General features: G+C 31.6%; 1 protein-coding gene across 1 annotated transcript; it reads right to left on the reverse strand.

Moving 5' to 3' along the window:
• Nucleotides 1-1577: 1577 nt before the first annotated feature.
• LOC111624363 (neuropathy target esterase-like) lies at nt 1578-16164 on the reverse strand. Its single transcript, XM_023367190.1, has 7 exons — nt 16109-16164; nt 10450-10618; nt 6566-6748; nt 5320-5438; nt 5095-5251; nt 4195-4258; nt 1578-1666 (listed from the first exon to the last, which is right to left on the reverse strand). Exons 1-7 carry the CDS (start codon nt 16162-16164, stop codon nt 1578-1580), a joined length of 837 nt encoding a protein of 278 aa, XP_023222958.1.
• Nucleotides 16165-27698: the final 11534 nt, after the last annotated feature.

Genomic DNA, 27698 nt, shown 5'->3' on the forward strand with positions numbered 1-27698 from the left:
ATTTTGTAAGATTAAATAACAAATACAGTTATTAAAATTATTTTGCAACAGCAGAAAATAAAGTAATTTATGTTAAATTTACCAATATAGAGTGGCACTGACAACGACACCAAAAAGTAGATATTGGAACTACCATGGAAAATGCCAATATTGAGCACTTAAAGACCAATAAATAAGACAACAACACAGTCAGAGGTTTTCATATTTCATTTGCTAGGATTTATGATGATTATATTAACATTTACTGTAAATGTACATATTTTAATATAATTTTATGTACTTTTAACACTTTTCTAGTGATATTACGACTTAAATATTTATGGTGGACAGACAAAGTCAAATAAAATGACAAACTTTTTGATTTTCATTTTTCCATGTATTTTTTTTTTTTTTGACAAACAACATATAACCGAGAATGACTTAATTCAAAACGATGTAACCTGAGGTATACCTGTAATTGATTACAGCTGCAGTGTGATCAAACTTAATTAAAAGATTACAATTTTATAAGAAAGAATGCCAAGACAAGAGTAATAAGGTCTCAATCTATCTGTAGCAGTCAAAGTAGTAGAGAGAATGAATGTGCATTGTATTGNTATGATATTTTATAGTGTGCGCATTAATAGTTTACATCGCTTAATTAGGAAAAAATATATTGAAATTCATTCACTGAATTCCCCAAAAATGTATTATACTTAATTAAAAGATTACAATTTTATAAGAAAGAATGCCAAGACAAGAGTAATAAGGTCTCAATCTATCTGTAGCAGTCAAAGTAGTAGAGAGAATGAATGTGCATTGTATTGTATTGTATTGCTCTTTGGTATTTTAATATATTATTGGCATGTTCTAAGCTTTATGCTCTTGAAATATATAATAAATAAGTTCTATGAGTGATAAAATGTAATTTCATAAACTATAGTTGAAACGATAAAAAGGATCGTATTACATTTATACATAACAGCAAATTCTAAATGTAAACATAATTGGATTATTAAACCATTCTACAATAATAATCTATTTCTAAATATCTAAATGTATAGTTTGTTTCAAATGAAAAGATATTTGAAACAGAATATTATGGCTATTAACAATATATATTTTTTATTCAGGTTTAAATTTTAATTAAAACTGAAATTTAAATAATTTTAATATATAGTATTTCATGAAAATGGCATTAAAACAGTATCAGATAAACCAAAATGATTAAATGAAGTAAATTATTATTAGAAAGAAGGTTTTTGTGATATAATTTTAAAATTATAACATAGTAGATAAACAAAAATAAATATAAAAACAATAACATTGCATATATTGCAGAAAGAGGGGGGAAAACACATATACAAAGTAGACATACTTTTTGTGAGCCAAAGCAGGACACTTATGTTTTGCCAAGTATGGATATTTATATGACTCCATGTTCACTCCTCAATGGCTTTACCCAGCTTGCTTTGCACCTACCTTACTGTCTACATTAACAGCAAGTCAACTAGAGATACATAACCATGCAAGAAATAAAAATGGAAAAAAGAAAAATGACAAGTTCCTTCTTTTCAGATCAGTAGCTGCTTAAATCTTTATTTAATTTTTAAACTTCCTATACTAGTAACACTGTTACTTGCAAGTTTATACTGACAATAACCAGTGTGGAAACTAGAGCTGGATACTAGAATAGAACAAAAACTAAATTGTGACAATTGTAAATTCAAATTGTCTCATGACTCACTTCAATCCAACTGCTACGTAACAGCTGATATGCTCAGAACTGCAGCTTCTTCTGGAAGTACATTTCTTGCACAATATTTCACCAATGAGTGAATTTTTCACATATGATCTGCATGCTGTGTGAATGCCCAATCAATTTCTTGGAAAGTTCTCAGTACTGGAGGCATCAACATTACATTTTGCCAGAAGCATAGTCTTCAATATTGCAACAATCAGTTTTCTTGCTTGTCCATATAGTATTCACATGAAAGCCTTTCAGTAAGTACATTAGTCCCAGAAGACAGAAGAAGCCATCAGATGGCAACTTCAATGGTAATATTCAAGCTACATTCGGATATTGTATTGGCCTATAAGTCAATCAGACTTATAGTTATATACATGTGCAAGACTAATTCCATCTTGCACCAAACTGTTCAACTGCCTGTCAATGCATCCTATGCAATAGATTTAGTGTCATCCAGCAGGCTGTTCCCCATGAAAGTTTTTGACACTCATTACAACTTGCTCCTAAAGCAGGACATTTGTGTATCCCACAAAAACTTGGAGGACAGCAAGATATGAAGCTCAAATGTGGGAGTGTTCTGCCTAAATTGGGATGTATGGACCCTCCTATATGCACATTTTAGGCATATTATAAACATTTATGTTCATTTTTAAAATTTATTTTAGAATGAAAGCTGATTTGTTGTTTGAGTATTTTCATTGTTTCATGAATATATCAAAGAGAAATTTTTTTTTATAAAAAACATTTAACAGTAAGAAATTCTATGTAGTATTTGAAAAAATTTTAAGCTATATTACATATNAAAGATAAAAACTTTAAATTTTTTTATAATAGTGTTTTAATGGATTGAATCTTTCATATAATGAATTTTTTATGTTCAAAGAAACCAGGACTGAAGACTCATGAAAAAAGGGTCCAAAATCTTTGGAAGCCTTGTTTTAGAAATGAATAAGTTATGATATTTTATAGTGTGTGCATTAATAGTTTACATCACTTAATTATGAAAAAAAAATATTGAAATTCATTCACTGAATTCCCCAAAAATGTGGTATTATTAAACATTAATTAGTTCATTAGTAAATTCTTGTAAATTTTTATAAATTTTTCATTTTTCCATTACATAATAGTTTTCATCCACTTAAAACTAACATTTCCCTATATTGAAATAATTTTATATTTGCAAATTTCTTGAATAAGTTTTACATAATTATATATGCAAAAACAGTTCTTGTTAATTCAATTATCTGAATAATGTTTCAATTTTGTATGTAATCGACACAACGATATTCCCCAATAATGTCTCATTTCAATTGATAAAAATTTTCAAAAGAAACAGAAATAAAATTTAAAAAAAAAAAAAAATCAGCAAAAGTGCATTTAGTTTATGAAAAACAAATAATTATAAATTCCAATATAATAATGAATTCACCAGCAATAATATGTTTAAATAAGATTTATAACTTATTTGATCTATAGGGTGATAATTTAATGAACATTTTTTTATCCATTTTCAAACTTGGTTTCAATATAAATAATTAGAGATTATTGATATTATTAGTTATGTACTGTACAGGTATATTAAATCTAATTTTTGAAATAGTGAAGTCACAAAATCTTTGAGAAAGAAAATTACAAAACTTTCTATAAAACAAATTTTGCATCCAAATTACTTGAATAAAAGATTATCTGTATTATTTCTCTTAAATATCTTTGCAGTTACAGATCATAAATTCATATTATGAACAACAGTTAAATTAATACAATCATAGAAACAAAATAAATTTTTATAGTTATACTGAGGAAAACTTAAATATATATTTAATCTTTATTGATTTTTAGAATATATAAAAAAGTAAAGATTTTTTTTAAGTTGATTTACGGAATGTAGAGCACTCAAATTCATAATTAAATTATAAATTCAAGAGACACATTATATATATAAAATATAAATTAATCAATTTATAAATTGAATATGATCTTTCCTACAATTAATAATTTGACAGAACAGGAATGAATTGTTTAATAGAAACAGAGAAATAGGAAAATTTTCTTTTTAAAATAGAATTTTCTATTTAAGTATTCTTATTAGGTTTTTATTGAATAAAAAATGTAGCAGCAGTGTGTCACAAATAGATAATTTTAAAAACTTAGTATATTACAAAATTTAAACTTTTTCAAAATATTTTTTATGTAGTTTATTAAAGATCTGATTAGCAAACTGAACTGATGAATATTCTTAATTAATCATGAAGGTTAAATCTTGTATTTTAACTAGTCACAAATAAATTTATAAAATAAAAGAACAGTAAATACATATAATGTTACTATTAAAGTATTATATATTATTTTTATAAAATCAATATTTTAATGTAACAAGCTTTTAGTGGGACANTAAAAAGGACACTGATTCATAATTTCATTAATTTCATAAAATATATATAAGCATTAAAAATTTTTCAAATTACCTGTTAGATATGAGGTTGTAGGGAATGTACAGTCTAACAATTGATACCAATATGAAGTCTTTTTCTGTAGGAAAAAAAATTTTTTTTTTATTAATTTTAACTTCTTATTTTATTTTTTTTTTATTATTTTAACTTCTTAAACTCATGGAATATAATCATTCTAATAAAATTTCATTAATTAAAACATTTTTATTTCAACAAATGTATGCTAAGATTTTCAGTTTTTGCTAATCATTTCACCAAACACAGATCTCATTCATCATCATATGCAGCATACAGGGCAAGTCAAAGTCCCTTGTACCGTTTTCATTCCAAAAAGCACTGAAGATATATTAATTTTGTTAACAGTTACATAGAAAATCATGTATGGAGAAGTGGATGGGACCTTTTTGCTGTACAGTGAAATTTACTTTTCCACCTTAAGGTATCTTGTCATAGATTGCATCATATATATTTTAAAACTGTTTGTTTTTAATATTAATTTAATTCTACTCTATGGGGTCTGCAAAATCTTTTCTTTATTAAGGGGGTCTGGTGGAGTTTGAGAAACACTGGAGTATTGCATATTGCATAATAATGCAATTCTTATATAGTGTGTTTAAACAATATATAAGAATATTTCAAAAATGACATTGGCACTGATACCAAAACTGTATATAATAAAAATTCTTGATACCACTATTACAACTTTTGACATCAGAACAATTACTTGACATCCGTGATATCACAATTTTCCATAGCAAAATAATTATGAATGTAAAACACAGTCATTGAATGAAGGTATCATACTTTATTGTATTAAAATGTGTTTATACACGTATAAGATAAAATGGTAATAATTTGATTGAAACTTCCTCCAAATATCTTAATTACATTATTATAATAAATGAATGTACATACCAATGCCCACTCTCTTGCTTTTTGGGTAACTGTTGTGATATCTTTCTCTGCACACCATAATGCTCCAATAAAAGCACCAATGCTAACTCCACCCACCATATCTATAGGAATTCCAGCCTCTAAAATAGCTTTTATCATTCCTACATGTGCTGCTCCTCTAAAAATTTTAATATTGTCTTAATTACATATAAATTGAATTAATTTTAAATTTAAATGAGATCATACCTAGCACCACCACCACCTAGTACCAATCCATAAGTAGTGCCGGTCAAAAATCTCGAAAGCCGAGAGAAATCAGAATGTATATTTGGTTGGGTTTTAAATATCTTTTTGTATTGGTCCATCTATTTAAAGAAAAGGAAATTAGATTTTATATATAAATTTAAAAAATATCAAATAATTAAACTGTATTTTATATATTAAATATTTTGAATTATATTACTATAATTTAGATAATTGAATATGTTAACTACTATTCATCCAGTGATAGACAAGCCAATACTAATTTTTTAAACTTAATTCATTACATAAATAAGAAATAAATCTTATTTTATAATCTAGTATATGAAAATTGAAAACTAAAGTTAAGCAAATTCCCGATATTTGTAAAAAGGTAAAATTAAATTTAATTGCATTAAAGAAAGTCCTAAAAGATACTTTCAGTGTTAGTCCTTATACTTCTTAATGTATCTTCATATGAGTAGTTTTTTAATGAAAAGATAGATTGCTAATTGAAATGCAACACATTATTTAAATATTCTATTATTATTAAAGATGAACATTATTCTTCAACAAACTTAAACACATCATAAAAACATTTAATTTGTATTATTTGTCAGAATTAAGTATAAATACAAACCAAAGTATAAGTACTATATATCAAAATCAAATTTCAGAATGGTTTTAAAAGAAAATGATTAATGAAATTATATCTTAATACAATAGAGGCATCCATTATCCGAATATCAATCAACCGAAACATCAGTTAACTGAAAGCGTTCCAGTCAGACTGTCATACTAAAACAAACGTTTTTGATACTAAATTAACTTCTAAAGTATAATTTTTTTTGTTTTTATATTTTTCAATATATTTATTTTGCTTGTACAAAATAAAGAAATAATTTTTAACGATACAATAGCCATGATTATTATTATAAAAATTTTCGTTAGGCTTAACATAAACAAAAATTCAACGCAAAGCAACACGCAACGGAGAAAAATTTAAACACGGGATACACTAATATACTATATTAATAATGTATTTTTCATACATAATCAGTTATCTGAAAAATCAATTTTCTGAACAATCCCCAATTAATTTGGATAATCAACGCTCTACTGTATATTTCAGTTAAATTATAATATCTATATAAAAATAATTTTTAATAATAAGAATTCTATTATTATTTTATTTGAAAAGTTATTATTTATTAAACAGATATGAATATGATGAATGGATTGTAAAAATTACCATCTTAGTATGAGATTTTTTGGCAAACATTCGTTTTGGACAACGAATATGATGATGCGAGGAACACCAACTGCGCATATTTAGCCACTGAACAGTATTTCTAGGTTTTAATCCATCATCACGGTGTAAAAGAATCAGTTCCTTTTGAGTCTTGATGCTCATATGTTCAAGTTGTTTTTCAAGCTATTAAAAACAAAATTTTTTTTTTAATTTAATAAATGGAAATGAAATGTGATGCCAGTTTTATTGCATTGTTAAATTATTATCCACTTCTAAACATATATCATTAATTACATATATCAAACATTTTAAAATTAAATATTTGTTTCACAAGATTAAATTCAATAAATTTATTTTTGTTTTATGATCTGTATAGATATAAAGATATATTGTCAATTATAATCCAGTTCTAAGAATAAATATACAGGTATTCCTTATATAGCATGGTAGTTAGATTCTGAAAAAGTGCCATGTTATGCAGATCCATGCTATATGAAACAAAGAACTAATGCAAAACATAGGGTTACATTCCAGAAGTTAACAAGAGTATACTTTTTCTATTAAAAGAAATATGCTTATGAAAGCAATCGATAATTAACTAACAATTACAATTAAAAATATGTATTACATGTTAATATTTTAGTTAAACAAGGACATTTTCTTTTTACAAAGTATCTTCGTCATCTCAGCTTTTTTGTTGATATTGATCAGAAGTATCAGCAATGTTTTCATATTTTTTATTTTTATCATAAAAAATTTTTTATGGATGAAGAAAAAATATGTTAATGGAAAATTTGTTCTAGCAGGTCGTGTTTGTTCAGTCAAGTACTAAACTTTTTTCCAGAATTTGTGTTTGAATACCAAATTGTTCAAGTACATGGATATTGCCATATTTTGTTTGTTATTTTACAAATGATTGTTTACCCACAGTTAAAAAAAGTTAACAACACTTACCTAAAAATGTTTATTTAAACATTACTAAATATGAACATTAATCTATAAAAAAAAAAACACTGTGGCAGTCTTAAAGGCTAAAGTCTGAAGACAATGATGATGACAATTGGTTGATAGGAAAGTTAGGACAAGGAAAAAAAAAATTGCAATATTATTTTTCATTAAAGTAAATCTGACAAAAAGCACAAAATACAGTAAAACTTCTCTAACTCAAACATCTGTAACTTGAAGAAAACAAAGCACTTGATAGGCCTCAATGAAATAGCAATAGCATAAGGATTTAACATCTCCAACTTTTATTTATTAACTCGAATTTTCTTCAAGTTGAAGTTACCCCCAGACTTGAATCCCCCAACACTGATTTATGTTACTTTCAACTTTCCTGACTTGATTTTAGTATTTAATCTATCCAAATGATTCTAATAATCAGATTTTTATGAAATTTTCAGACAATTAGTTTTATCTATTCTCCAACATCAATTTTCAAACAACATGAGTCCAAAGCACGAGGTCCTCTTGCTTTATCTCAACAAGATGTACCTGCAAAACTGTTCAATTCCACTAGTTACATTGGACATTTTGCTGAAAGGCATTACACAGGCTGTTTAAAACAAAAAAGAAAAACCTCAAAGATTCTTTATATAATGCAAGAAAGGTAAAAACTACAAATCTATTCACAATTGGCATTTTTTACTCTGTCGTTCTCTAAATTGACTTGTCTGAAACTCAGTTTTTTCCTGCCCCTTGGAGCTTCAAGTTAGAGTGATTTTACTGTAATTTGAAATTTCAACATTCTAAAATCCATGGACAAATTTGAGTCAAAACACATGCTTACTTGAATAAAAAAAAAAAAATCAAATAATAAGTGTACATTTAAAAATTGTGAAATTTTGTGCAGAGTATTTCCAAAACAGTAGAAGAGAAGGTGGTATTATGGAACCCCATTTTCATTATAGTGAATTGTAAACAAGGTATCATAACTACACCCACACTTTTTGTGCCAAAAGTATCGTAACTATTAAACTAAACATTCCTAATTGGATTTTTTGCTAGTATAACTATAAAAATGGTTTTTGAAGGCTTCTGTACGAAAAGTCAGAAAGTAGCCTTAGGGAAGCCAGGTGGTAATATGAAACCTTACTGTATGTTTTCAAAAAATGCTTTAATGTATCCAAAAACAAATAGGAAAGTACAAAGCAAGTTAAATAATTAAAAAATCATTTACTCCAATGTATTTTATCAAAAAAATGCTTTTATAATAGAAAAATATGACCTCCGTCAACAATATATATTCCAGCAGCTCTTTTTCAATATTCTCAGGAAGAATTGGCTTTTTACCTAGTGTCTTTTTCACAAATTGCTCTGGACAAATGTCTGCTTGCAAAGAGAAAGTTCAGAGGAGTCAGGTTTCCAGAGGAGTTGGATTCCAAATTAAAAGCACCGATGGGGACCGTATTTCACTCATTTCCATCTTGGGTTAACTTAATTCCTGTCGACACCAAATGCTAAAAATTTAAACATTAGACAGATTAGCATGTACCCCTAGTCCTCTAGAATGGGACACATGCACCAGTGACCTACAACTACATGATTTATATTTTAGAAATAATTAAATTCCTTATGATTCAAAATTTTGGAATTGCAAAAAACACAAATGTCTTGTTTCACTGAGCTCAACCGCAAAACTGAAATGGGAGGTATTCTCCCCTTGCTATGGATGGCTGTCTAGTGCAGTACAGCCACAATTTGCTAAGGTTTGAATCTATTATCAGTATGAAATGGAGGGGTTCCATAATACCACCTTCTCCTCTATTACAGAGAAACCAGAAGTCATGTTATATGGAGGAGATCCCCAATTTTCAAGGCCATGTTAGAGCGAAACAGTGTTGTAGAAGTACAGTAAGACCCCAATTAACACTGATTCAATACAACATGGTCTGCTTAAAGCCTAAAAAAATGTACACTGATTCAAATTATTGCAACATTTCATTGATTCATATATAATACAATTATTCCTGAACACAAACCAATCAGCAAATGATAGCAATTCGTTGTAGCGCTGTACTTTCCTTAAATCTGTTTGTTTGGTGCAATTTTGGAAAAAAATATATCATCATGGATGCCATGAGCAATATCAACTTCATTGGCAAGAATTAACTGATAAATGCATGAACAGCATGTGGAAGAAGTTTGATTAGATTGACCAAATTGTCAACCTAATCAAACTTCTTCCAGCAGGACTAGGAGATGTAAATGAGTAGGATATTGAAGAGTTACTGCAGGTTTCTGGCAAGAGTCTAACCAATGTCAATCTTCAAGAACAAGGAATTCATGTAGAACCAAAGAATAGAGATTCTGAAAATGAAGAACCCAAAGAATTTCTCTACAGATTTCCTTAGCAAAAGTTTGGTAATGGTAACCGAAATCATTAATCAAATTGTAGCAAATGATCCAGATTTTGATAGGAGCGCAAAAGCAAGACGAGACATTTTGATTGCAATTTCCTGCTACCGACATTTGCTTAAGGAAAGAAAAAAAAACCGCAAAAAATGAAACTAGACAATTTCATTGAAAAAAAAATTTCAGAAGATCCAAGACCATCACAAAAAACAAAGTTTACATGTTTGTGTGTATTTAACATTTTTTTAATATTAATTTGCATAATGATATAACTTAAAATTAAAGTAAAATCTGTTTATTTTTGGTTACGTGTTCCCTTTTTCCTATTTACTCTGTTAAAATGACCTCGTTTAACACTGTTTCATTTAGCGCTTTGACATCTAGTAACATATCCCCTGCATTAAGTGGGATTCTACTGTATTGTGTCGTACAGTACAAGGGATACTGGTAATTAGTTACTAATACATTATTATAGAATTAACCTAAAAGCAGAACTAATGGATGATAATTGAGGACTTTCTTTTACTTACTTCTCCAACAGTAGGTTCTTGATTAGCTAATGCTACTATAAGAATACAGTCAGCTTGACGAATACATCGTTGTGTCCATGGTGTGAACTCCAAGTCACATTGATACAATACAATTTTATGTTGATCTTCCTGCTGAGCAAGCCAAGCACATAATCTGTATTCATTTGTACTAAAAAAATTTTAAAAATTTTATATTATTTTTTTTTGCTTATTGAATAATCTGATCAGCTGTATTATTAGTAATTATAACTAAATAAAATAGGATAATTATTAATCATTAAAAAATTCTTTAAACACACACAGTTTACTTTCAATAGATTAAACTTAGTTAACTTGAATCTCTAAGCTAAAATTTAACTTTTGTTCTCATATAACATCCATAACATCAATGCATTTTCTCTCTAAATTAAAATAATTTTGAGCATGTTTTGATAGCTAAATCTAGGATTCTAGTGAATTTATTTCAAAGCCTAATATTCTATATTTTGTTGCATTTTTATGAAACATTAAGACAAACTTGTAATAAAATCAAACATTATGTACACTTGAAGCAAAGTTACTTGACTTGTTAGCATTTCTGAAGCCACAACACAAATATACAAAAAGTTTAAAAAGGCACTTCATACTTAATGTAACAAACAATTAGCTAATCAAGTTTTACTGATAATGCTCTTTTTAAAATTTTTGGAAAGGCTTTACAGTTGATATGTTCTATAACAACGGTGGGCAACCCCCGGCCCACAGGCCAGCTACAGCCCCCGAAAAGTTTCTATCCGGCCCGCGAGATGTTTAGAAGAAATTATAAATAAATATTTTTCGATGTAATTCGTCTAGTTTAAATTGAATATTATTTTCTGAAGTGTTGCGGCAGCAATGACAGGAAAGAATAAGAGAGTCATTTCCTTATTCAAACAAAAAATGGGAAAACAGAATTTTTCTAAATTATTTATATCTCATCACATCATCCATCAAGAAAATCTATGTGCAAAAGCTATGCAATTAGAAAATGTAATGTCTGTCATATCCAACTACATAGTGCTGTTTTTATTGTGTTTAAAGTCACTTAGATTTTACAAATAGGTGAGCCGTTCACAGCCCGGCACACGCATTTGTAAAATCTAAGTGACTCATACAACATGGAATTCATATAAAACGGAATAATCAACAGTGTTATAGGGGGTCAACTGTAGTAATTAATTTCTTTTTATTTATTTATTTCATATTTGCAGACTAAAAATTTACAGGTCAAAAGGTGTCAATTAACTACTATGGCCCGTGGAAAAAACGTAAAATTTATTCTGGCCCATGTTATAAAAAAGGTTGCCCACCCTTGTTCTATAATATGCTTCTTGTCTAGCTTTGGTATATACTTGTGAGCACTATGTTGGCCTCTTTATTCCTAGACTTATTACACAGTCACTGGAAACAAGAGTAGCCTTAGGGAAAATAAACTGATTTTCTAAGGCTGATCTTGTGTCCAGTGACTGTGTAATAAGTCTAGGAATAAAGAGGCCAACATAGTGCTCACAAGTTGATATGTTACATATGAAACAAGATATTTTCAAGAAATCAAGCTCATCTCAAGCATTGTCAGGCAGAAACAGAAGATCATTGTGATAATAAACCTCTCACTAATAGTATAATTATTATTTTGTATATGTACAAATGTAAGAAATAAAAATATAGCTTATTTAAATCTATTGTTTGATTGAAATATCTCTCATTAAAGTAATGATAATTTTTGAAATTTCAATTTTGTTAAACTCAAAAATTCTTCATTCTTTCTACTTCAAATTATTGAGAATCAACTAATATTTTTAACCTTAAATTTTTTTAAAAAAATATAGTATTTCATATTAAGATATGTTTCACTTTAATGTTCATAAATCTGTCAAAATATTGATAGTATGTAGTATTTTGCATGTATTTACTTTTTTTAAACTGTTATAGATATATAAATTTTTAATGAAAATTGAATATCAAAGTTTTAGTAATATATTAACTATGTAAATATTAGGCGATCATTTGGTGATGTTTCTGTATGTAAATATTGGTTTGATTTATTTGTTTTTGACAATGCAACATATGGGAAATCTGCTGAGGAGGGACACCGCCTGGGAGGACTTTCTATAGAAAACTGGCACCTATTTATGCATGAATTTGAAGAAAATCTAAAATCTCCATATAGTCAACCCATTAATGAGACAAATCCACAACCAACTACCACTGTTAAGTGATTTTATCCATTCATCCACTGGTGGGCAACTATTTTATTCCTAGAAGTATATCAAAGGTACTGAACAGTTTAATCACTTATAATCAATATTTTCAATTTGTAGGTTTCAGAATTTTATATGTTAAGCATATGAGATATCTAACTCTAATAGATATATCTAAAAATTAAATTTACCCTATTTAAATAGTAAAAATAATCCACAAATTTTCTTCACTATTTCCATAGGAAGCAGTTTCACAATATTTTTTGTAACAGTTTCTTATTGCTTCTTAATCTCTATCCCTTCTTTATTTATATTGCTATATTATATGTAAAATCTTTTTATAACTATATTTTATTAAAATAAACACCAAACTATTCTACATCCTCAATATTCGTGGACATCAGTGTTCAGGAATTCAATCATTTGTGATCAGAAATTTATGCATCAAAATTTCAATTTCACAAAAGGTTTTGACCTTTCAGCAAATGGGAAATTACCTATACATTTCCAAATTAACATTTATATCTATCTACCTTCTCAGCAATGCTATCTAATTATAACAATAAATCGGGCATTGTTAGGACGGGACACTCACCTTCCATCGCAATGGAAATGGAGAAAATAGAGATTTACAGAAGTAAGATGAGGGACAGATGCCTAAATGCAAAAGATGCAAAAGCATTACCAACAGCTTGGAAATATAAAATTGAGAAAAATATGGGTTTTAATAATCCATAAACATTTTCATGATCTGGAGTTTTTAGTATTTCAAACTCAAAGTTATAATTTTTCTTTTACTTTTTCTTTTATTTTCATTGTTAAATTGAAACGCGATTTTAGATTACATTTTATCATATATTTATTTTAATTTACATTGTTCATGTTATTGTCAAGTTACAAGTTTTTTGATATTACTCTTAACTATTTATTTATACACAAAAGTTGTAATAAGTTCAAATTCAAACGAATTTCGAACGAATGATTCCAATGCAACGAAAACTGTTAAAACCTGAGGATGGCCTATAAGAATTGGCCGAAAATGTTTGGAATAAACAAAAATAACTCGGCAAAAACAAATCAGGTGTGTGTGATTTATTGTTATAACATTTATATCATTGGTGAGTTCTCCATTGAATGATTTGACATCACATTTTGTACAAAAAAGAAACACTTGCATAATTTTGCAATTATATATTTTACAATATACAAATTTTCATTAATCTGTCCACTAAAACAGAATCCATAGCAAGAGTCAATCGAGTTCCTACAGCAAATTTAACTTGCTTTATGGAAGCCACTTGTTAAACACTTACCAGTCTCGTTCAGGCCATTGAGGTCAACAGTGAACCAATACTGATGTTATGTGCCTCAAAAAAAATTCAGTGGTCTATTTAGAAATGTTCTCTCATTGTTTAGTCAATCATTGACTATAGAAACATACTGCACATATTACTGTAAACTGGAGGATGCCTGCACAAACTGGATGTTTGAGCAATGCTATAAGAGCACTGCACTCACTTATTTGTATGGTGTCTGTCATAAATTATGTTATTGTTTACTTTATTTTTGGGTTTGGCTAAAATGAAATGATTTTTGTAGCACTATAAACCACTGCATAGTATATTTGTTTAATAAAACCATTCATTTTTCTGGAATGTTTTTAAAAAACAACAATAGTACAATGTTTTGGAACAAATTACAAATTTAACATTGAAAATGGAACACAAAGTTCAAGAATTCAATGTTAATGAAAAATTACTTGGTCCTGATTATTCACAAACATGGGGATCAGAGTACACCTTACTCCTGTAAAGATCAGATTTAATAAAGATCTTTTTTTCTTAATTTTCTGTTATTGTTTATTTTATCATCATATTTTATATTTACCTTTCCTTCAAACCTAATTTGTAATTATTAATTTTTTTATTTTTAATGCCTATGCATGTGAGGTCCCACAATGTATATCTATGCACTTAGTCAAACTTCCATATTACAAATTTCAATATAGCAAATTCCTCTGTATAATGAATTTTTGCATTGTACACTGCAATTTAGATGCAATTTAACATATATTTTTGGCTCTTTCAGCCAAAAATATATGTTAAATTGCATCTAAATAACAAAGTTAAATTTCTAAGTAACAAATTTTTTGTAATATGTAAGGACAATCAATCATAAAAACACCATCCAAGTTGAGTTTGAATTTAGGTTCAATTTCAAGTATCAATCTGTAAACCCTTTGTAAAACCACAGCCCAGGTATGGGAAAATACTGGTCGTTAGCTTTTGAACCATCATGTAATCTGCCCCCACATGGCTACTGGTTGTAAAGAAAAGAGAGATCATCTGTCAATGAGGGCATTTGGACCTAAGCAATTTACAATTAACAAATGTTTTAGAGTTACAGTATTTACATATTAAAATAAATCAAATTTAATACTGTATTATACAGTATTTCTTAGTAATATTGTAACACATCATGGTGAGTCGGGATAGCTGTGTGGATGTGCTAATTTGGGCTCCTGGATTTCGCGCAGTTTCTCCTGGGATTTAACTGATATAGTGAAGTTTGTTATATCGATCGATTCGGGATTTCGCAAGGACCAAGATGATACCAAAATTGTAAACGTAAGCCAAGAATTTCGGAGGTAACGGACGTTTGAAATTTGGGATTTTCGGAACCGAATAACCGGACAGTAGAGATCGTTTTACCGGAAATTTTCACTGGACCTTGTGGATATTTTAACTCATCATCATCATCATCAATATTTATTAAGGTATACATTTATACATATTCTGGTACCGCAGTAAGCATCACCAGAATAATAGACAAAACATTATATTGATTATTTACATACTATTTTATATTACAGAAATATTGTGTATATATAACGTTAATATTTTGATAATTGTTTGTGTGATCATAGTAACAATAATTAGATACAATGTGTAGATACAAGTATATGTACGTTAAATATATGATAATTATCTAAAGGTAACAAAAGAGAAAAACAAATAAGGAAAATAAAATAAAATAAATAAGGAGTTGTAACAAGTAGTTGCTTGAATCCAGTAGCACCAAAGATGCAGAAAGTCACTGGAACACAATGTTCAGAAAAGTTTGCCAGAGCGTCATTTAGAGGATATTGAAGAGGATGCACAATAAGATTCACTATCGAAGTTGACTGGTCTTCTTAAACATGGAGAACACAGCACTAAAACGTTGAAGATGTAATTTGAAGCACAATAGGCACTCTAATTGATTTTAACCCGTATACACAATACACAGAATGCATAATACGATACCCTTCAGAAGTTGACTTGTCTTGTTAAACATGGAAAACACAGCACTAAGACACTGAAGATATGATTTATAGCACAATAGGCACTCTAATTGATTTTAACCCATATACACAATACAGAGAATGCATAATATGATACTCTTCCACAGTTGACTTGTCTTCTGAATCATGAAGAGCACTTAGCACCAAGATCATCGTAGTGTCACTTGTAGAGGTCGTATTGATGACACAAAACATATTCTCATATCTAAATAAGTGCACCTCAAAATTCTTATCTCATCTTCACATTCGTAGGTACCTGAAGAATCTCTAATATATACAATAAAAAGGGTATTTAATTACTATGAACATTGTAGTTACTTAGCAATATCACAATATACAGTTGTACCCATATGTGCGAAGAGGATTCAGCCTATCTGCTCAAAGCAAAACCAGAACAATCACACCAACTTCACAAAATAATATGAAGTTGTTGAAAAATAACTCATGTATAGGCACAGCGACACTTGTAAAAAAAAGTCTAATGACATTGTGTAGTCCCATCAATGTCTCAGATGTCCAATGTCTCAGGTGTCGCCATAAATACAGTTATAGTATTTTAATACGAGATTATTAATACTTATTCAATACGGTTAGAGCGTTAATGCCCATAAGTAATACCATAATTAACTTATAGTTAATAAACATAACTAATTAACCATAAGAATCAAATGAGTGGTAATAAGTGTATAATTATAGACGGGCGCAGCAGGGTATACATGCGCAATAATATCACAAATAATGAATACAGACATACAGATGTAATTAACAATTAATTATAGATGGTTTGGTGTGTTATAGAATAAGTCTTTCTCGATAGTTCAAAGAAAGCATTATAAATTTCCCTGTTTATCCAAATGTCCGATAAGTTGCAGGGCCAATTGACACCATATTTTTCTAGTAACAGTTTCAGTTCAAATCTTTCTTTTTCCAACATCACGCAATCAAAAAAGTAGTGTTTCGGTCCATCCTCAACTAAACAAGTAAGACAATGATTATTAGATCTGTTCGTAAACCTATGCAAATAGCTGGCAAATTTCCCATGTCCGCTAAACATTTGCGTTGTATAATAGTTGGGGATATACCATTTCAAATTAAGTAAGTTGCGTATATCTGGAATAAATTCATACGTAATATGATTACAGTTTTCATTCCAGATCTCCTGCCATATCTGCACACAATCATTCCATAGGAGGCGTCGTAATGTTTGTAAACTAATTTTATTATATAATATTGGCAATGTTGTATTTTCAGCTGCTTGTTTGGCCAAAATATCAGCCCTTTCATTACCTGATATTCCACAGTGGGCTTTAACCCATGAGATTTCATAGGTGGAGGTAGAAAGCCTGATCATATGATCAGGCTTTCTACCTGATCATATGATTATTCCTGATCTCCTCAGCCATATGATGTAAATTATCTCCATAGATGACGTTATATGCAGAGAGTGAGTCAGTCAAAATATTGATGTGAGCATGATTGAATGTACTATCAGACCAGGTAATGGCATTTTTGATGGCGTACATCTCCGCTTGAAAAACAGTACAGCAATTATTTAAACGAATTTTCTGTTGGAAAATTTCACTGTTGTCATAATAGACCACAAAGCTGCAACCCACGCAGTCATTTATGCGAGACCCATCTGTATATATTTTTATATTAACTGAATGATTGTTATCATGTAAGTGGCTTAATGGTATGCCATACTGAATTGTGTTTTTAAAGGGAAAAGACCATTCCACGTCATTTGGAGTTAGGCTGCCAGAGATAAGGTTGATGCAATTTCCCCATTTAATTTGTTGTAGTTTTTGCCTTTGTCTGATTATAATATCTATTGGGGGTTTTTGGGCAATAACTTGTAGACTTTTATTACTGGTAGTGCGGAATGCTCTAGTGATCATCATTAGGGCACGCCTTTGTGAAGATATTAATTTCCTCCTAATATGTACTTTACTTGTGGAACAGCCCCAAGTACCGCAAGCATAAGTAATAATTGGTATATATATACCATCATATATAATGTTCATAGCTCCAGCAGAGAGCCCCCAATCTCTCTTTGCTATTTGTGAAAACGAATTTAATACCAGCCCAACACGATCTGTTATATATTTTATGTGGTCATTCCAACCTAATCTATAATCTAAAATAACTCCCAGGTATTTCAGTGTTTTATTAACATGAATGGTATTGTTGTTCATTTTTAATAAAGGTAGCCTTAAATATAAGTTTTGCTTTCCAGGTTTATTAAAGACAATTGCCTTAGTTTTAATATGGTTAAATGATAATTTATGTTTGTTTCCCCAGTTACACACGTTCTGTAGCATATCATTACCTTTATTTTCTAATTCTGTCCTGGACTTGCCACCAATCAACAGCATGACATCATCTGCATATGCGAAGCATTTCGTATATCCAAAGTTTTCAGTCAGGAATGCATTAAAAGTTATATTCCATAAAAGAGGTCCACATACGGAACCTTGTGGACAACCTCTAGTAATTGTCTTGCGAACCTCATGCTGACCATACTGTAGTATTGCTTCACGTTGGCGTAGATAATCGTGCATTATTCTTTGGATATTACTTGGGCAGTTGATCTTACGTAGTTGAAACTTAACTAGGGGCCACCAAGCACTATCAAATGCTTTTGTTATATCTAAGCTGACCCCTAGTACGTATTTGTAGCTATCAAGTAGTGTTTGAACGGATTGAACCATGCTTTCTATTGCCATTTCAGCAGATTTTTGAGGCCTAAATCCGTATTGTGCATCACTTAGATAATTGTTACTTTCAACATGCCAAGATAATCTATTCGTTATTAATCTTTCTAGTATTTTACCAAGTATAGGGAGTAGTGAAATTGGTCTTACATCATTTTGTGACCCAGGCTTTGGAACCGGTACTATCCTAGCAATTTTCCAGGCCCGAGGGAAAATAGAATGTGTTAAACAGGTGTTATATAGATTAATTAAGTGGTTAGGGATTAATAACCATAACTTTTTAGCAAGTTCAGGAGTAATGTCATCTGGTCCAGGGGCTTTACCAGAGTGTAAATTACAGAATGCCAGGTTTATTTCTCTGTCAGTGAAATGTGGCGCGTCCTCAATGTGGTTAATAATCTCTGAATCTAGGCGAATGTCTTTTTGAAAATTCGAGTCTTCTTTAGGGTTGTCACTAGGACAAAAAACCTCTAATTTTTTGGTAAGTTCTCGAATTAAAGTGGTTGGTTTATCAGTATCATTGGTGGAGTATGTCATGATTTTTGCTTTTCGTAGTTTGTTACTACACATTTTTGTCAGAAATCCCCAGGGGTTGCTGGATGCTTTAGTACAAAACGTACGCCAGCTTAATGTTTTTTCTTCTTTAATTGCAAGTTTGTATGTTCTTTGACAGCTAAGATAATTATTCCTATGATGCTCTCTTAGTAGATCATTTCTGCATCTCTGATAAATTTTTCTCAATTTTCTTGTGGTCTTACGCAGTTGTTCTAACTTAGGTGTCCACCAAGGTACTGATCTTCTACTAGACGTCCCTTTAGGGATATTAAGTTCACAAGCCATAGAAATAATTTTTATATTTTTATCAATTTGATTTCTAGCTTCAAAAGAATTCTCCGAATAAATAGAATCTAAATTATTTTCAAGATAATCTTTCATAGCAATCCAATCTGCTATATTTATTATATATTTTAAACGAGGTGCATATGCAGGAGTGAGTCCATCCTCTGAACCAAGAATATCAAAAGTGATGTAAGAATGCTCAGTCAGACTATCGTCATCTAGAACTCTCCAATTAATAATTTTATTATATAGATTTTTGCTACAGACGGAAACGTCGATCCAACTTTCACCTCTATGTGAGGTAAAAGTTGGTGGAGAGAAAGGGTTATTCATAATCTGAAAGTCATTGTGCCCAAAAAAGTCCTCGAGCAATCCACCACGATTATCCAATTTATTACCTCCCCAGGTAGGTGAATGTGCGTTAAAATCACCAGCCAAAATGAAATAAGAACCTTGGAAGGCGTTGATAATATTTTGTAAATTATTAATAAAGTTATTTGAATCGACTTCCCCAGGGAAGTAGATGTTAATTATTATAATTCTATTATTGTTAATTAAAGTTTCTATAGTGATAATATTCTGACAGCTATAGTTTGGATGTAAAATGATAGATAAATTGGTGTTAGGAATTAGGGTGGCAGCCCAAGGATAGTTGGTGGTACCAATCAGCACAGGACAATACGTGGGTAAACAAGCCGGGGTGTTTTTATGGCAATAAGGCTCTTGGACTAAAACAATATCATAATTATTTATTTTCTCACTTAAAATAGAGGTAGAAGTAATGCTTCTGCCGATATTTATCTGTAAAATGCTAATCTTGTTGTAATCAGTCTGTGCCATATTCGGTTCTGGAGATAATAAATTTCCTAAGGCGCTGATTCATAGGGCATATGCCATCACGAGCGTTATGAGTATGACTTCCAGTATGATCAAGTTGGCAGTTACAACATACAGGTTCGTATTCAAAATTTGGACAATCTTTATATAGGTGTTCCCCAGCACAGTGACTACAGGTATAATGTGTTTGTGTACATTCTCTTGTAGAGTGGTTATATCCACAGCATTTGAAACATTGCAGGATCGGACAGAAGTCACTGACCCTGCAACGTGACCATTCAATGTTAATTTTATCCATTCTTAACAACAATTTTCTTACATATGGGGAAACCACAAAGATCCAGTTCTTGTAAGTGGCATTCCTCTTTCCTGTGGTGAACTTTACTCTAAATTGCTTGGCAAATTCTTCAGCCGAGATATTATCACTTATTATTTGGTTTTGTTGATATATTAATATCGGCAACTCTTCTTTCCTTATATCTGAGTGAATTGAATATACAATTATATGGGGCCATTTCTTCTTTGGTCGATGAGTAACCAATTCAAGAATTTGTTCTTCTATAGTTTTTTCCAGTAAATTTAAATCTCTTTTGTTTCCCAATTCAACAGCTATTCCACCTCCTCGGACTTTGCGTAATTTTTCAATGCCAATATGCATATTGGAAGGTTTTAGTTTCATTTGCATCAGTTTTCGAACCACGTCACTATTAGTATTATTTTTATCACTATTGTAAACTAATAATACCTCTTTAGTAGGTAAGAATTTTTCTGTATCTCGCTTATAATTCTTAATGCTATCATTCTTTACTATTTCGCTATATAATGGCATTTGTGTGGCAAGTTGATTTTCTTTAACTTCCATTTTATCTAATCTTTCTAGTACTGCTTTCTGTACTTCTATTAATTCCTCAGAGGATGTTGGAAAAGATTTTTCTTCAAATACGTTTATTTTTTCATTTAACTTATCAAGCTTATCTAGCCTTTCTAATGTAACGTTCTGTGCTTCAATTAATTTTTCAGCAACTGTTATTATTGGAATAGATTTTTCTTCAATCACTTTTAGTCTTTCATTCAGCCTCTCGAATTTATCTAATCTTTCTAGTATGGCTGTCTGTGCATCTATTATTTCTTCAGGGGATGTTATTGAGATAGTTTTTTCTTCAATCACTTTTAATCTATCATTCAGTCTGTCAAGAGTCACTTTTTGTTCCTGAGTGGTGTTCTCGATCAAATCTAGTTTAGATGTAGTATCCTCAATTTTCTCTAGTTTTTCCAAAACAAGAGTTTGATTGTTGATAACTTCTACCGGATAAGTTATTTTTATCAGGTCATCTTTATTAGCTAAAGATGTCATTTTTCTTTCTAGTATTTCAGGTAGTTCAAAATTATTAAAAGCATCGTCAGCTAAATTAATTAGTCTAGTGAATTGATCTATGATATATTGCATATGTATGGCTGTACCAAATTTCCTCTTTGGATTATTTATGGCATATGTTTTGATCTCCTCTATAATATCATATGCGTTTTTATGAAATATTTCTATTGTATTCTTTTTAATATCCATATTAAATAACTTAATAGTAATATTTATAACAAATTATTAAAGGAAAATGAATATATTTATATAATTATCCTATATATAATTAACCATTGCATTCCTTAAAATGTCTCGATTCAGAAAATATATAATTATCCTATATATAATTAACCATTGCATTCCTTAAAATGTCTCGATTCAGAAAATATATAATTATCCAAACTTTTATATATAATATGCCTTAGAATATCAACTTTAAACCGATATGCTGCGTATCCATGGACAAAGGTCAATTGCCTTAGCCTTAGAAACGGAAGTATGCTCGTTGTTGATTTTAGAATTCAATACTAGAATGGCCATTATTTAAAAACTGTTAAAGATATTGTAATCAAATTTTTAGAAAAGATTGCTAAGAATGTGCTTAAACAAACACCCAGAAGAAATTGGATAGAAATATACCGGAAGCGAGATATTCGCGTTCCATAGAGAACCGGAAGTAGACCGTTATTTTAGTCACAAATGGTCCAAGGACCCCAAAATTTTTAAGCGTGGCTTATGTAAGCAGTCCGCTCAAGATGCCGTAAACCGTTCCGGTTGATCGGTACTCCAAGATCCGATTATCCATAAAAAGTACGTAAATGCCCGTAATTCAAAAAGTCCGAAAATTAGAATGTTCCACTTAACTGATTATCGATCCTCTCGACTTCCGAAAACATAATCCACAAAAATCCTAATGTTAATATCTGTATTTCTGCAAAAAACGCACAAAAAACCAAGAGCTCAAACCAATACAACTCATTCCTCTCGGATATTTTAACTGTGAGTAATTCTGAAATTTTGGGGATCCTAACACCAGTAGTTTTCGTTAATTCGCCATTTTTATCTTTTTATCGTCGGGTTTCGGCGGGCTCCATCAGACCCCAGGTTTTCTATCCGTCAACCTAATTGCCATCATTCGGAAGGGGACTGCTTCAGTAACTTCTCATGAAAAATTGGGTATTGTAATCATAATACTTTTTAAACTACAGCAAGTTAAAAATTTAGCGAATTTTGAAGCATTCCTTTATTTAACGGACTTACGTTACCATAGCAAACGCTACGGACCGTTAACTGTCTAAGCGTTGCTAACGGTCGTTTCAACGGATTTAGTGGCTCCAGGAATTAGTTATACTTTACACGTTTGTTCGCAAGTTTTAATGGATGACACTTCGGGTACTCTTCCACAAGTGGTTATTAGACCTATGGAGGAGTCATCCTTGGGTAGTTCTTTGCCCCCAGCAACGGATCCTTCTATCGAAAGCCGCATTATTAAGGAAGCGGCAACCCTGGTAGATAGGGTGATGGAGCTTTGTCCCCCATCTCTTAGATCGGGGCCCAACACCCAACAAAGGGCCAAGATAAGAGACAGCGTTACGAAGCTACACGGGTGTTTCCACCAAATAGTCGGGATACTTAAAGAGATCAGAAGGAAGTCTCAAACCAATAGTACTGGCATGCAAAAGACCTTTGCTGATATTGTTAAAACAAATGTCAACCAAAGTGTGACCACCAAAACAATTACCAAGACCATTACCGGGAAAATAAACAGGGAGGGCCCAGGAGGGGGAGTGGCTCTTCTCCTCTACCCCAAACCGGGCGAAGAGGGTATAGTTCATGCATCGGAAGAGATAACAAGTACACTGAGAGCCAAGATAGAACCACAAAAACTGAGTGTTAACATCAAATCTATTCGCAACATAAGAGGAAATGGAGTATGCGTTAGAGTGGGTTCGGCAAATGATGGGGCCAAGCTACAGCAACCGGTTCAGGAAATTCCCGAACTCTGCAAAAAATTAAATACCAAACTCTCACAGGGACGACAACCCAAATTAATCTTGCTCAACGTGCCGGAATATATTGGGGACAAGGACATCCTACCTACCCTTTACGGTCAGAATAAAATATGGGGAAACATGACTCAAACAAAATTTATGGAACAATGCAAATTAACAACTTTCCTACAAAAGGGAAACGTCAAAGATAAGTGTAGACACATAATACTAACGGTTACACCAGACTTAAGGAAAATCATGATTTCTCAAAAATATGTTGCCTTATCATGGAGCAATATTAGGGTGGATGATTTTGTCTTCATTTTAACATGTTATAGGTGCTGCGGCTTCGGCCACTATGCTAGGGAGTGTGACCAACTTGTTACCTGTAACCACTGTGGGGGGGAGCATAGATATCTTAACTGTCTGCACAAGGGAGAAGCACCCAAATGCATAAACTGCAGTGAAGCCTACGAAACATCAGATAGAAATAAAAGGGAAAACATGGTACACAATGCATTTGATCAGAAATGCCCCATCCTGCAAAAAATGAAAGCAATGGCTATCATGCAAACGAACTATGGACAGTAACACTATCACTCCTTCTAGTCCGGCAAATAACACTGTGAATGCAACCACCCACCCCCCCACAACCTTCATATTTTACAAGCCAACTTGCAAAAAAGCAAAGCGGCAGCCTCGCAACTCTCTAGGGATGTTACCATCCTCAACATTGATATTGCTGTATTGCAAGAGCCCTACACATATAAAAATAAAACTGCACTCTTGGGGAAAAGTAGGGTCTTTGAGATAAATCATCATGGGCCTACTCTGGCAGCTGTCGTGGTCTTCAACTCTAACTTACAGGTCCAATTCCATCCTCACTTAAGCAGCAAATATCATGCAACGGTAAACATCCAGCATGGAAACCTTAATTATTACATCATCTTGACTTACTTTCCACCCTCGGTCCCCATCTTCGAACCTCTGCAAGAGGTTAGGGACACCATTCAGGCATTGGCTAACGACCCTGTCCTTCTGGCCGGAGACTTTAACTCAAAATCCCCTTTATGGTTTGCGAAAAGAGAAGACCCACGGGGAACCACCTTCAGGGAGTTCTTAGAGGAAAATCAGCTCCACTCATTAAACACCTCTCCTCTTCCAACGTTTTCTTCGGCACAAGGAGAGAGCTAGATAGATATATGCACAAGCAATGGCAACATGTACAAATTCATTCACTCTTGCAAGACTCTGGATTATATAGTACCAAGCGATCTTACTTCGGATAAGGAAACTTACAATTTACTTGTTCAAATATTTGAAAAGTATTTTCGAGTTACAACAATTTATTAATGTCCTTTTCTAGATAATTCACACGTTGTTAATAGTATACACTTGGTAAGGCTTAATCTGATTCCTCGTTCGTATCCTTTGCTGCTTTTCCGTATTCTTGTTTAAATCTTCTGGGGTTGGAGGCGATCTCCTCACTTAAACTTAGGGATCTTGTGGTTTGTTTAAAATTCGACTGCAGAGGATTGTAGATTATGATAGTTTCCTGGCTATTCACTTTTGGTCTTGCACTAGGGTTTGGGTCCCGGGACATCTCGTGTCTCGAAGTCCCGGGACTTTTTCTAAATTTAACTGTCTCGGGTCTCGGGACATTCGGGTCAAGACTCGAGACACGCTTATCGAAATTATATTGTAATAATTTTATTTTCAAAAGGTTAGCCCAGCGACGCTTCCTTTGTTCTCCCTCCTGTTTACAAATAAACAACACAGGTGGGGGTAATTTAAAGGCCGTGTGACTTTTAACCTTACTCTGTTAAATGTTTGTTAAAATATTTGCACACTGGCCACCACAGTTCACAGTCGCAAAATACGGATATTTTACTTCGAATTTGAATAAAACTGCACTTATTGCTTTTGCGGAAGATCTGTATTATAGATTTTTTGAAAATATCCCTCGTATTCAAACTCCAGATTTGGAAATAATAGACGCCGAACCCATTACCAGTAGCTCTACAGTACACAACGAACCCGATGAGTCGTTTCAAAGTCAAGTGGTACAGGGAATTAAAAAAATCGAAGAAAATTTACCCGAACTTTCTGCAAAAAAATGAAGAGCAGCATTAAAAAATGAGTTCCAGTTATTTGAAGCAACCGGAAAACGTACTGAAAGTTTGGAACTACTTTATAAAGCTTTAAACACTATAAAACCGACACCTGTTGAAAACGAGTGTGTTCTCCTTGTCCGGAGGCATTATTACAAAAATCAGAAACAGATTGTCAGACAAAGCTGTAAATACTCTGATGTTTTTAAATGTCTGATTGCTAGTTCATTATATTATTTAGACTAGGCGATGATTATTATGATTACTAAGTTGACTTTACTGCCAAAAACTGAATCTATGATTATAAGAGTTAAACATACGAACTGTTTAGACTTTAATTAACGTTATAAATGTTAGAATTTGATTTTATGTTCAATAAATGTTGCTTTTTTATTGATACATCTCGCCAAAAATGAACTCGATTCTAATTTTTTTCTGAGAAGTCTCGAAGTCCCGGGACGTCCCGGGATTTTGATCGTGGGTTGTCTCGTGTCCCGGGACTTTGAGAATGTCGAGACTTCCCAAACCCTATCTTGCACTTTGTGGTCATAATTGCACATCAACAGAACAAATGTCACTTAAGAAGAAATTCTTTTTCACTTTCTTCTGGACTTTACTGTGACTAGTGGGAATGTATACTACTAATTGGACTGCACACTGTGTTAACGTCGTAACACTTTAAGCATATTGGTGGTTATTGTGTTTGCTGGAATTTAGTTGGTGCAGTAGTATACTTGGCATCTTTGTGTACATTTTTTTTTTTTTTTTTTTGGTGCTGACACTCTGGGTAATTTTGTGGATTCTACTGGTGGAGATATACTTGACGCACTGCCACTGTTTCTCTGTGGTAATACCTGGTGGAACTATTTTTGTCATGCTACAACAGTTCGTGTTTGAACGTAATACACGTTATTACATTTATTGTAATTGCTTGATTTTACTGAAACTGGAAGGAACTTACATTTTTCTACTGGACTGTTTTCTGCATCAACTCTACATCAATACATGCTTTGTGGTGTACTTGTGTATTATATTATGTGTTCTATTCTGGTGCGCCATTGTGATGTGATCGTCTAGGTATGATCGTCTCAGTGTTTATCGGTTTGTAGCTGGTGGTTGAAATTTCTGTGATTTACAGTGGTTTTCTTCTATTGAAATAATTGTGGTGTGGACAAAGTTTCTTCAACTTCCAGTAAATATAAATGATGCAGCGTGAAGACAATCCTTCAACTTCTGGTGAATCTTACTATGTCGGAATATTATGCATAGATGCTTGGCGGAGTTCAGTGGTGTTGAGAACATTGTTCAACTTCCATTGCTCAACTACTAGCGGAATTTCTTGTGGCCGAAACATATGTATTTTGGTGCAAATGATTGTTACTTCTTTACACTATACTGTCTTATCTAAATATATAAAATTGCTTGTCCTGACTGACTCATTCATTCATTCATTCACTGATTCATCATCGCCCAGAGCAAACCGCTTAACCTAAAGAAGTGAAATTTGGTACACAGTTAGGGTACGTCATGGAAACGCACACTAAGAAAGGATTTTTCGAAATTCCGACGCGGGGGGGAGAGGGAGAGGATTAAGTCTTAACCGGAAAAACGGCTTCTACTCTACTATTTTAGATGCGATTTTTTGTTTTTATCTGCGTTTTAGTCGGGAATGCCATGGCAACGCACAATAAGAAGGGATTTTTCGAAATTCCAACGCGGGGGGGGGTGAGGGAGAGCATTAAGTCTTAACCGGAAGAACGGCTTCCACTGTACTATTTTAGATGCGATTTTTTGTTTTTATCTGTGTTAGTAGAGGGAATGCCATGAATGCACAAAA

The sequence above is a fragment of the Centruroides sculpturatus genome, unplaced genomic scaffold (genome assembly GCF_000671375.1).
Source record: "Centruroides sculpturatus isolate CEXI.00-Female unplaced genomic scaffold, Cexi_2.0 scaffold9, whole genome shotgun sequence".
NCBI classification, from domain to species: Eukaryota; Metazoa; Arthropoda; class Arachnida; order Scorpiones; family Buthidae; genus Centruroides; species Centruroides sculpturatus.

Excerpts from the sequence above, each read along its gene's own strand:
- LOC111624363 (XM_023367190.1), bottom strand. The coding sequence starts at position 16,164 with ATGATCTTGGTGCTAAGTGCTCTTCATGATTCAGAAGACAAGTCAACT. Across the intron at positions 10,619-16,108 it reads GACAAGTCAACTGTGGAAGA|TACAAATGAATACAGATTAT; the intron begins GTATCATATTAT and ends AAATTTTTTTAG. Across the intron at positions 1,667-4,194 it reads TACAACCTCATATCTAACAG|TATCCAGCTCTAGTTTCCAC; the intron begins GTAATTTGAAAA and ends GTTCTATTCTAG.